Here is an 11,466-nt window from a genome sequence, read left to right on the forward strand (position 1 = left end):
TATTGCCACCGGTTAACCCTAATTTCTTCCCTCTTTTTTAACAATCATCTCATATATCTTTTTAGATAAAAATGTATTTAGGTTTAGGTGAATTAGCGGTCAGGTTGCTTTCCATTATCCTTGGAGCCTAACTTCGCACCTCTAACTTTTTAATCTAACATATTTGCCTTGAAAAAAAAAATAAATAAATAGGAAAGGTAAAAAAGAAAAAAAAAAGGTATTTAGGTTTAGGTTTAGTTTTAGGATTTTCTTGTAACTCTTTTTCTTCACTTGACTTTGTAGTTCTGATAATGATACATACAACATTAATGTTGGTTGAATAACTTTATATAAATATATATATAAAAAAAAAAAAAAAAACAATTTCAATTTCAATTTCAAGAGTCATTCCTTGCTACTAAATATAACTTAATTGAAATCTGATTTTACTTAATTTTAACTAAAGCTCCCCTTAGTAAAAAGAAGAGGTGCCAAATTACGGTTGGGTTATATTTTATTTTTGATATTAACAACAAAATGTCTATAAATTCCACTACAATCCGTGTTTTTTCAATTTTTTTTTTTTTTCTTAAAATCTTTGGTCGGTATAGCCCCATTAATACTAAGAAATCCTTTAATATACCAATGACACGCACACACCCCATCCATATGGACACTTGATTGCTAATGACATTATTTCTCTATCATAGTAGCCTTTTCTGTTCCTAGTAACCCCCCATTTAGGAATGAAAACTAATCCCACAATAAGAAAAATTTTTTAAAAAAAAAAAAAAAACACACACACACACACACAGACCATATATGATTATTCATGATTTAAAAAACTGCACATATCTCAGATGCTAGATAGAAAGTGATAAAACATGAGTTACATGACAGAAAGATCAAAAACCTCTGCTACTTGGGGCACCCTGTCTCCATACCATGCCGGATTGCCCGGCTTGAAGCACAGGCACCCCATAATACTGCCCTAAACTAGGTCTACTTCCTAAACTACCACGCTGCAAGCCATGGGGGGCTGGTGGCCGCGCCAACCACGCGCCCTGCAGCTGCATTGCACTAACTGAAGGTTGCAGAGGCCGCCGATGAATGGCTGTCGGTGCTGGTACTTGCACCCGCGGCTGCTGTGGCATTGTTGGTCCTAATTGTTGATTCACCACACTAGCCAACATAGGCTGCTGCCCAAAGCCATGCCTGGGTGGTTGGGGCGGAGGCTGCTGTTCGGGAGCTTCTGGCCTCCACTCCGGGATGTCATCATCATCGCCATCGTCATTCCATTGAATTCCTCCAACCCCAGTACCTCCTTTGTTTTGAGTTATGCTTCCAGGTTGTCCGTATTTGTGTATAAGCTCTCTCACATGATCCACCGGATGAGATGGGGCTTGTGAGGTCATTCCTGACACCTGCAAAGGGTTTTGGATGGGAAGTTTTGGCACAGATGGGGTTAATCTGCCGGAGAAGTTAAACTCCGGCAAGTCATCCTCATCCCTGGAAGCTGCTGCCAGGCCAAACCCGGGAGGGATATCGTCGTCCTCATCAGGTGGAGGCTGAGGCTGAGGCTGAGGCTGAGGCCGGGCAGGTTTGGATGCAAAATTAAAATTTGTATCGCCACCGGGATGTGTCCTAGATCTGGAGTGGGGATTTTTGGTGGTATGCTTGTGGCGTGAAGATGAGTTGGGTGGTGATATCGTAGAAGTTGGATGAGCTCTTCTCCATACAACAACACCAATTAAGCCGCCATTATCAGTAGATTTAAGAGGTTGAGTATGATCTTCCTCGTGCAGGTGGCTGCTGAGAATTTCAAGTATTTTGGTGTGGGGTGGACAGATATAGATTTCAACTCCTGGAGCTGCTTCAGCAAAACCCAACCTCTCCTCCAAAATGTAAGAATCCACCACCTGCAGTGGGACAATTTTGTTAAGAAAATGGTGGCGGACAGTCTCTTATTTTTGAGTTGAAAAAAATAAACAAATTCTTTTGTTTTTGTGTGCGCACGTGTGTGTGTGTGTGTGTATATATATATATATATTGACATCTATAAGATAGATGGCAGTCACCTCGGAAAGGCTTGCACGCTCATTCTCGGATGATCTCTCCTTCAGAACAAACTGAACAACCTGAAGAAAAAGAGAATTTATCAAGTTACTATTGCAAAATGAAACTATACTAACTTACCCACAAATAAATATAAATGAAACTTTACTTTAGATACATGGAATATCAATAAATAAATATAAATGAAACTTTACTTTAGATACATGGAATATCAATAAATAAATATAAATGAAACTTTACTTTAAATACATGGAATATCAGTTAGGTTTGGATGTTGTTTAATAAGGGAACTTAAATTCCTAAATAACTTTTAACCATTACTGGATTTTTCTGGCCTTTGGCGAGACCCATTTGTTGATTTTAATGCCATCTATTTTTCTTCTGGTACCCTCCTTCTTTCTACCTTTTTCTTTCTTTTTCCTTTTCTCTTTTTATTTTTTATTTTTCAATATGAAAAGAGAGGAGAGAATAAAAAAGTGCTCTTTCAATATTGACCAGAAATAAGTTAAAGAAATTGGATAATTGATAATCTAGCTGATTCGAAGTAACGTTTGAACTGCATGTATTTGTTCCGAGAGAGGTGTGTTTTTCTCTGCAACAATTTATCTTCGGCTCGCCCATCAAATCTTATCATTTTTAAAGATTTTATTTGCCATTCCATAATATTAACCCATTTTTTGTTACTGAGCATTTTTTCAGCATTGAATATTGAAACAACACAAAGCAATCAAATAAAGTTGAGGAGTTTGCATCCAATTGTCTCGTCTGCCATGAACATGTATTCGAATTATATGTACTAAATTTGCTTTCTTCTCTATGCCAGAAATAACATTCACTCAAATGTTTACCCAAAGAACCTGATTTCTAAAGCCACTATGGGATCATTGGTTTACTGTAAAAGCTTTCGTTGCGAGGGAGTGAGAACGCAATTTCGAGTTTGAGGACAGCCACTTCGTGCAAATAATGTCCATAACCAATCCATCTTATCCTCCTCCCATCACTCAAAACCACAAAAGGGTAGGGGGGCTTGGGGTGAAATTTATTATTTTTTTTTTTTCGAAATAATTTTTGAGCAACTTCTTAAAACACAAATCATCCATCCCACATACATTCTCATCAGTCTAAGAAAAATGATATTTGCCGCAGAAAAAAAAGTACTACACTGCATTAATAATGGAGTACCAGTGGAACAATAAAACAGTAGATAAAAAATAATTACAACGAGAAAGAGGGGGGCTTGAGATACCATGACTGCACGGCTTCGAGACATAGGAAGCTCTTGAAGGAATTTTTTGAACGCATCAAGTCTCACTCTACCCTTGATCTCAAGAGTGTTAGGCCAGTCTTTTGTTGATGTTTTTTCACCGCTGTAAGACAAGCATATTAGCAAAAAGCAACCAGCACTGGGGAACAGTGTAAAGATTTCCACGTATTCCTTTTCTTTCAAATAACTTCATAACACAATGAAAACCATGTTAAACTGTATCTTGTTTGCAGACAAATCATTGCAACTATGCCAGCTAATATTTGGGATAACTTCACCACTAACCGGGCTACCGGGAATCACTACCATATTTGAGTGTAATTTCATAACTTTAAGAAGAAATATCATGTGTCAAGTGATCTAGAAAAAGGTTAAGAGGTCGAACATATATGACTTCAAAGTGTGAATTTAGAGCGGTAAACTAAAAGGTAAACATCGTAATATATACCCATTCAACTAAAGAATGGTTCTCCAAAATGATAAATCTTCACGCTATGAAAAAAAGGAGGGGAATGTCGTGCTTTCACAGTGATCAATGTTATACATATTGGTTTAAAGTGATATTTCAATTTCAAGCTTTTGCAATTTCGTTCAGCACAAAAAAGCAATGAAGTTTTAATGATTGTTTTATAATCAGAACAAAAAACTAATAAAGTCCACATCATTATACATAATGTATATAGCCGTGTAGGCTGAAAAGTGTGTGCGAGCTATCTACAATAGAATTCAGCAGGGTTCGGAGAACCAACAAACAAAGAAACAAAAGAATAGTATGCAATTATAGATATAAGGTTCCTTAATTCAAATTCACCGGCAGACAAACAAACAATGGCTACATCAGGAATGGAATGAATCAATTACTAATAAGACGATAATTTCAAGAACTGACTGAATATGCAAAGATCTCTATGAATAAATTAAGATATAGCAACTGGGATTGGGCCTTTCCAAAATTTCAAGCCCAGAGACATTCATATATGAACTGAAAGACTAGTTGTTATAAATCAAGACTTCCTTGCAACCAAAAAGCAAACTGAAGATTTGTAAGATGTAACAGCAGACAGAAGATAAAATAGATCGTGTGATTAATAACAAACTGCATCAGAGAAAAACAAGCAATGATGATAACAAATATGCTGATAAGAGACAAACCTTTTAAAGCAGCCAAAGACAGTGACCATAGCAGAGATATTCAGCTTGAGTACACCTTCCCATATATGTTCAACTTTAGATTCACCACCAGGAGGATGGGTTTTTGGTTCTATAGGACTCTCACTGGAATTCAATCTCATATCCAATTCTGTATACTTCCCGTCCATTTTATCAGTTTCAGCTTTTTCATCAGTCTTATCAGGGGTACTATTGACAGGATCTTTGGAAGCAGCTACTAGTTTATAGTCAGCATCCATGCTTTCCATGTTTGACTCAGGTTTCTTTCCACCACCCGCTGGTAAATTCTCAAATGGAGGTTCTGAATCAAGTGATTCCATAAATTCATCTAGGGAGACAATAGGAGGAAGAGATTCTGCATCCTTCAATTCATCCATCAAATCGGTCCCATCACTTGGAATAGATAGACTACCTGAAAGATCCTGATTTTCTGAACTGCTCCTGTAACCTACAACATTCTCTGTGTCTTCAGTTCCGTCAGATTTTGAAGGGGTTTGGGCTTTGGTTTGCTTGTTTTTTGATCGGATGGGAGTAAGGGAACTTGTTCCAACAGAAACCTCTACAGAAACACCATCATCTTGTTCGATTTCTACTTGAAACTCACCCTTGTGTGTTTTCCTCACTAAACGTCTTATATCAACATCAGATTCAGGCAAGACTACCATTTGAGCAAGCTCTTCTGCTTTTGCCATTCGCCACTGAGAAAGCTCCTTAGAAGCAAGTTCCTCTGCTGTCATTGAACACAATTTTTCAGGAGAAATTTCACAAGACAAAACTCTTTCTCTCAGTTCTGGATTATTACGATCTTTTAAGTTGAACAACAGAGATCTACCCTTCTCTTTATACTTCTTATTCACACCTCCGAATAATTTGAAGAGTTCTGCTTCAACTAGCAAAGCCAATTTTTGAGGAGTTCGAATTGCTTGCTCTTCCCGATTTCCACCGCCATCCCCATGTATCAATTTAGGTTTTTTGGCAATATGAACTTCGTTTGTTTCTGCCACGTCCATATCAAGATCCACTACCCAAGAAAGCCCATTTCCCTGCAAAAACTCATCTTTGACAAAGAAATTGTTACTGAATGAAACATCTTTATCAGATAAGATATTATCACATTGGAGTTCTTGTCCATCACATTTCCAGGTATTTGCAGAATCACCCATGCTTTCCTTGGTTAGTGTCTCCTGAGATGTGCTTTGTTCATCATTGAATTTATCTGCAGAACAAGATTCTTTAAAAGAAAAAGTACAGGTGGGATTTGTAAATAAATGGTCGGCAACATCAGCAGAAGTGGAAGTGGATTCAGCGGGCTGTGAAACCTCCTGTGTCAGCTCTGGAGTAATTGCAACTTCACTCTTTTCCACATTTGGAGCTTTATCATGGGGCTCAGAAACCAAGGCCAATGCAGCCGCTATTGATTCCCTCATCTTGGACCTAACAGATTCAAATGACTCGGTCTGAACCTTGGGAGATGGTTCCATTTGCGCAGTTCGGTTTTTGGGAGTTTGTGATTGCTGAGACCCAGATTTACGGTGAAGGGACTCATTCCTTACCATTCTCTTATTTTGTGTAGTTGAATTTGGCATTCGTGGAGTTCTAGACATGGAATGCATCTGCACAGTTTTTTTATGTGGTGCAGATGATTGCTGAAACTCGGCTGCAGAGGAGAGAGGTTCCATTTGTGTCATTTGCTTGTTTGGTATTGATATCTGTTGGGACACAGAATTATTGGACATTGGATCCCTTCGCTTACTTGGTAATAATAACTTCTGTGGACCTAAAGTATTGGACATGGCTTCCATCCCTCCGACTTGTTGGTCTGGCATCAACAACTGCTGTGACACCAGATCCCTCCACCCAGGATCCATCTGCAGAATTTTCTTGTTTAATACTAGTAACCTCTGTGACCCAGGATCATTTGGCATTGGCACCATTTGCCCCATTTGATGGCCTGATGTTACAAGCTGCTGTGATGCAGCAAAACTGGACATGGGCCCAGTCATTCCCATTCGCGTCTCTGATATTGATGAGGCCGGATTGTTGGAAACAGGTTCCATCTGATCGATTTTGTTTGGTAACTGCTGCCACATTAGATTGTTGGACATGCTAGGATAGCATCATAAACAAATACAACCACAATTCATATCATTAACTATGGTTCAAGCCAGATATTTATCGCTACCTCAGGTTATCGTTGAGACAGGAACATAAAACTCTGCATTCAGAAAAGATAAAGCTCGTGTGAGAATCCTTTTATTCAAAATTTAAAAAAACTGACATGAAAGACTACGCAGGTTCAGCTGTGAAACTTCAACAAATTGAACAATTATACAACGAAGCACAGACTACATAGCTAGGGAAGCAAAATTTACAGTTTTAAATCAATATTTGTTTGTATCCTCAACTGAGACAAAACAGCATCTTTAAGTTGATGGCAATATCCAATACAGACATCCAAATCAGATATATCATTTATCAAATAAAAGCATCATTACATTGATGGCAACATCTAATACAAACATCATCTTAAAAACGAAGATGTGTATTAGCACGTAAACAAACTTTCCACCCTTTTATTGTAACCAAAAAAATAAAAAAGCTATTATAATTTGAACTTTGAAATTGTCAATAATCCTCAAATAAACCTGGTAATTAGCATTCATTCTAAACCCCAAAAAATTCAAACAATGGCAACATAAATTGATCTCAAGAGTTAACACCATTAGAACCAATCTTTTCATCACGACAAACACAAAATCAAAGCACATGGAACAATAACTCTTTAAGAACCAAAACAAAGGAAGGATTGCTAGTTTATCAAAATAAGGGGCACAATATATATATATATATATATATATCAAATAACTAATTTTAATACCACATGACTAGATTTGCAATTTTAATCCCCAAAATCGAATACCCAAAATTCCAAAGACATGCAATTTAGCTCGATACAAGCAGTAATAAATCGAATACCCAAAATTCTCACTCTTAAATCCTATATTGGATAAAACATTATTACCTAAAATACCAATTACCCCATGTCATAACAAAAGTATTAAAATAATATAATTTAACCGTATGATCCACAATTGAGGGAGGGAGGGAGGGGAGAGAATATCACAAGACAAAATATACAATCGAATAAACACAAACATGCGCCCATGAAAACCCTCAAATCAGATATATCATCTGTATATATTCAATATATCTATATATATATATATGTAAAACATGTATGATGATGATGGTTGTGGTGATGGTACAGACGGGGAATCGTTACCTGATTGGATGAGGAAAACCTGAAGAGAGATCCGAGTTGATGAGCTGAGAATCGCCTAGCTAAAGAGATTGCTAGGTCAAGTTTATCTCCCTACGAGATAAAAAAACAGTTTAAATCCCCCCTACGATGTAAACCCTAGCATATATCCATCCGAAACGGGGCTTCGCTTCACACGTGGGGTGTGGGGGCTTTGCTTCACACGTGGGGTGTGTGTGGGTGCCGCAAGTGGACCTTTCTTTTAAAGAGGATGGCTGACTGCAGACTATCCTTATACGATTGTAGATGTAAAATTAAGAGATAATATTATCCTTTTTATTTATTGACTATTATTAATTCGCTCTCCTCTTTGATCACGTGTATATATCTTTCTTTTCTTTTTCTTTTCTTTTTTTGCAATAATTTTTTTATTAATGATGGATTATGTATATATTAAATATTATCTATTTATACTTTAAATGTGGATTTTCATGACGGTAAATTTTAATTGAAGTAAATTATAAAATTAAATTTTCTAGAAGTGAATGGTTTAGTAAAGAGAGGGGGAGAAAAGTATAGTGGTGATGGATAATAATTACACTTATTGAATTTTAGTGAAAGTAAAATTGTATAATTGAGTTTTTGTTATTTGTAAATTATAGAAGTGAATGATTTAGTAGATAGAAAGAGAGAAGCATAGTGGTGATGGGATAATTACACTTTAGAGATAAGATGGTTTAATGAGTGATAGATAATTATAGATAATAAAAGTGGATAAATGATTGATTTTGATATATAAAAAAGGAAAAAAGTATAGAATAAACTCGAAAAAAAAAAGAGGAAAGAATGAATCCGTTTAAAAGACAATTCAAAGGAAAAAAAAAAAATTTATATATATATAATAATAGCTATTTACTGTTACATATATAGACATACAATGGAAAGATAAGAGAGAATAATACTCCATAAACAAAATAGAGTAATATTGTCTTATAAAATAATATTTTAATGCTCAATAAAAGTAGGAGAGTGTATTATATACATAGGTTACATATATAGACATACAATGAAAAGATAAGGGAGAATAATGGTCAATAAACAGAAGAGAATAATATTGTCTTATAAAATAAGATTTTAATGCTCCATAAAAGTAAGAGAGTGTATTATATATATATATATATAGACATATAAGAGATAATAATAGTCATTAAACAAAAGAGGGTAATATTGTCGTATGCCTATTTTTTCAATCAATCACATCTGTGACTGTCTAAGTACGGTCGTTACCGTCCCTGTAATTAGCAATCCTCTTATTTTAATTTTTTTTGTTTTTTTATCTTTTTCCCTTTTTTTCTTTTTTTCTTTTCAAAAATCCTAGCAAACACACCACTATTTGGTCACCTAATTAAAATTTTAATTTGCAACAAAATTTATCCCTTTTTTGTGGTGTATTTTTTTAGTTGTCAAGTCAAATTAATAAAATTAAAATGTAAAGAAATAAAAAATACGAACCCAACTTTACCCTTTCACACATGATTAGCTCAACACATAACTAAACTACATTCTTTATGATATTTTTTTTAGTTGGTACTCACACACACATATTTCATTGAGGGTCAAACTCATAATCTTTCTTTAAAAAGTAAGAGTGTGGTACCACTAGGCACTTCGTTCAAACACACAAACAAATCATTAGTTTCTGAACTTTGAACCCTAGTTTTTGTAAACGACAAGAGCAATTGTGCTATATCACATGCTATAAACTCAACAAAAATGCTAGAGTGGTTCAAACCAACCATATTTTTTCACAATTAGATTACTAAAGTGAAGAAGGTCAAATCCTTAACATTTCTTTGAAAAGTAGAGGTTTGGTACCATTAGGCATGTCATTCAAACACACAAACAAATCATTAGTTTCTGAACTTTAAACCCCAATTTTTGTAAATGACAAAAGCAATTGTGTTCTATCACATACCATAAGCTCAACAAAAATGCTAGATTGGTTCAAATCAACCATATTTTTTTTACAATTAGATCACTAAAGTGAAGAGTGAACCCCTAACATTCCTTTGAAAAGTAGAGGCCTAGTACCAATAGGCACTTCGTTCAAACACACAAACAAATCATTAGTTTATGAACTCTGAACCCTAGTTTTTGTAAACGACAAGAGCAATTGTGTTCTATCACACACCATAAGCTCAACAAAAATGCTAGAGTGGTTCAAGCCAACCATATTTTTTCCCAGTTAGATCACTAAAGTGAAAACTTAAAGGAATTTTAACATTGAAGCTCAAGGTAAGTGTGATTTATGTTTGGTTTCCTTTTATGTGTATTGATTTTGTACCAATATGTATTAGAATTTTTGTTATTCATGTTTAATGGTTTATGTAAGTTTTTTTTTTTTTTTTTTTTACATAATCGGAGTTTTTAGGGTTTTGTCCTTACTAGTCACCAAGACATCGTGTAAAACGTCCACTCCACATTGGTTAGGTAAAGTTCGTGGTTTCACCTGTGAGTGTGGCCCTAATAAATTGCTAGGTAAATTACACTTACATTCCCTGAGATTTGGGCAAATCTCACATGAGTAGAGCGTTTGAAGTTTATTACTCTGACCTTCCTTAAAACTATAAAAGGTTAATTATACCCTTATATGTAATATATTTTTATAATACAAAATATATTATAAAATCTTTAAAAAAAAATTAATTTTCTATCACATCTCTATTATTACTCTCTCTCTCCTCTTTACCACCGTTACCCCCTCCTAAAAAATATATTGTAAAAAAATAAAATAAAATAAGTGTAGGGGCAACTTGGTCATTTTATGAATTTTTTTTACAAGTTTTGATAGAGAGGGGGGGTTATTGAGTATACACCCAAACCATAAGGGAGGTTAAAGCAATAAATCTAAAACGTTCCACTTGTGTGAGATTTGCCCAAATTTCAGGGGAGGTCAGTGTAATTTACCCTACATTATTTGTACTTAAAGGAAGTTGAACCTTATACCTGACGTTTCATAAGGCACCAGGTCCAAATGACTTACCACTAGAGCCAACCCCTTGGTGTTATGGTTTATTTAAGTTCATGTGTGTTACTAACATATTTTTGGATTATTCATATTTTAAAAAAAAAAAATTTTAAATTTGGCGAGTGTGTTTTATACTCTGTATTAGGGTTTCTATTATGCATTTAATCTTTGTCACGATGAAAAAAATATTTTCAAAAGAATATAATCTTTAACGCTTTTAAAGTTTATTTTCATTTTGACTCGTCATACATTAACAAATACACATGGCTACATTGAAAGCCATTGGTGTCAATAGCTCCATTTAATTCTTAATTACATACTTTAGATGGCATTCCACACCAAAATTTGATACCCTATTAAATTTGTGCATTAGACGCGTTATCTACATAAAACATCCCATGTGAGGGTCGTCTTGTAGAAAAAATTAGGATGCCACGAAAACATGTCTGAATATTTTTTAATAATCAAGACATAATTACATAAACAAGTCGCAAAGAGTGAAGAATAGTTGGTCACTATGATTTGGTATAAACAAATTTATAACACAGATTCATAAACAAATGGAGGAATCAGAAGCAAGAGCTAACATAATATAAACGATTGAGGAATCGTGAGATACGATGTTCCCGTGCAAACAAATGCATAAACGAATATTTCCATTCACCAAACATGCATTACAAAATTATGAGA

General features: G+C 35.0%; 1 protein-coding gene across 1 annotated transcript; it reads right to left on the minus strand.

Annotated features, from left to right (window-relative positions):
- Positions 1 to 805: 805 nt before the first annotated feature.
- Positions 806 to 7,890, minus strand: LOC132287073 (uncharacterized). Its single transcript, XM_059789550.1, has 5 exons — positions 7,773 to 7,890; positions 4,472 to 6,704; positions 3,302 to 3,422; positions 2,058 to 2,117; positions 806 to 1,898 (listed from the first exon to the last, which is right to left on the minus strand). Exons 2-5 carry the CDS (start codon positions 6,592 to 6,594, stop codon positions 885 to 887), a joined length of 3,318 nt encoding a protein of 1,105 aa, XP_059645533.1. The 5' UTR covers positions 6,595 to 6,704; positions 7,773 to 7,890; the 3' UTR covers positions 806 to 884.
- Between the last annotated feature and the right edge of the window lie 3,576 nt (positions 7,891 to 11,466).

The sequence above is a fragment of the Cornus florida genome, unplaced genomic scaffold (assembly GCF_030987335.1).
Source record: "Cornus florida cultivar Cherokee Brave unplaced genomic scaffold, ASM3098733v1 CherokeeBrave_3.0.0_Hap2_Chr11, whole genome shotgun sequence".
Classification (NCBI taxonomy): domain Eukaryota; kingdom Viridiplantae; phylum Streptophyta; class Magnoliopsida; order Cornales; family Cornaceae; genus Cornus; species Cornus florida.

Bases quoted from the DNA above. Each gene is read 5' to 3' on its own strand.
- LOC132287073 (XM_059789550.1), bottom strand. From the start codon at position 6,594: ATGTCCAACAATCTAATGTGGCAGCAGTTACCAAACAAAATCGATCAG. The intron at 2,118-3,301 runs GTATCTCAAGCC...CTTTTTCTTCAG, and splicing joins CTCGAAGCCGTGCAGTCATG to GTTGTTCAGTTTGTTCTGAA. The intron at 1,899-2,057 runs GTGACTGCCATC...GTCCCACTGCAG, and splicing joins AGCGTGCAAGCCTTTCCGAG to GTGGTGGATTCTTACATTTT.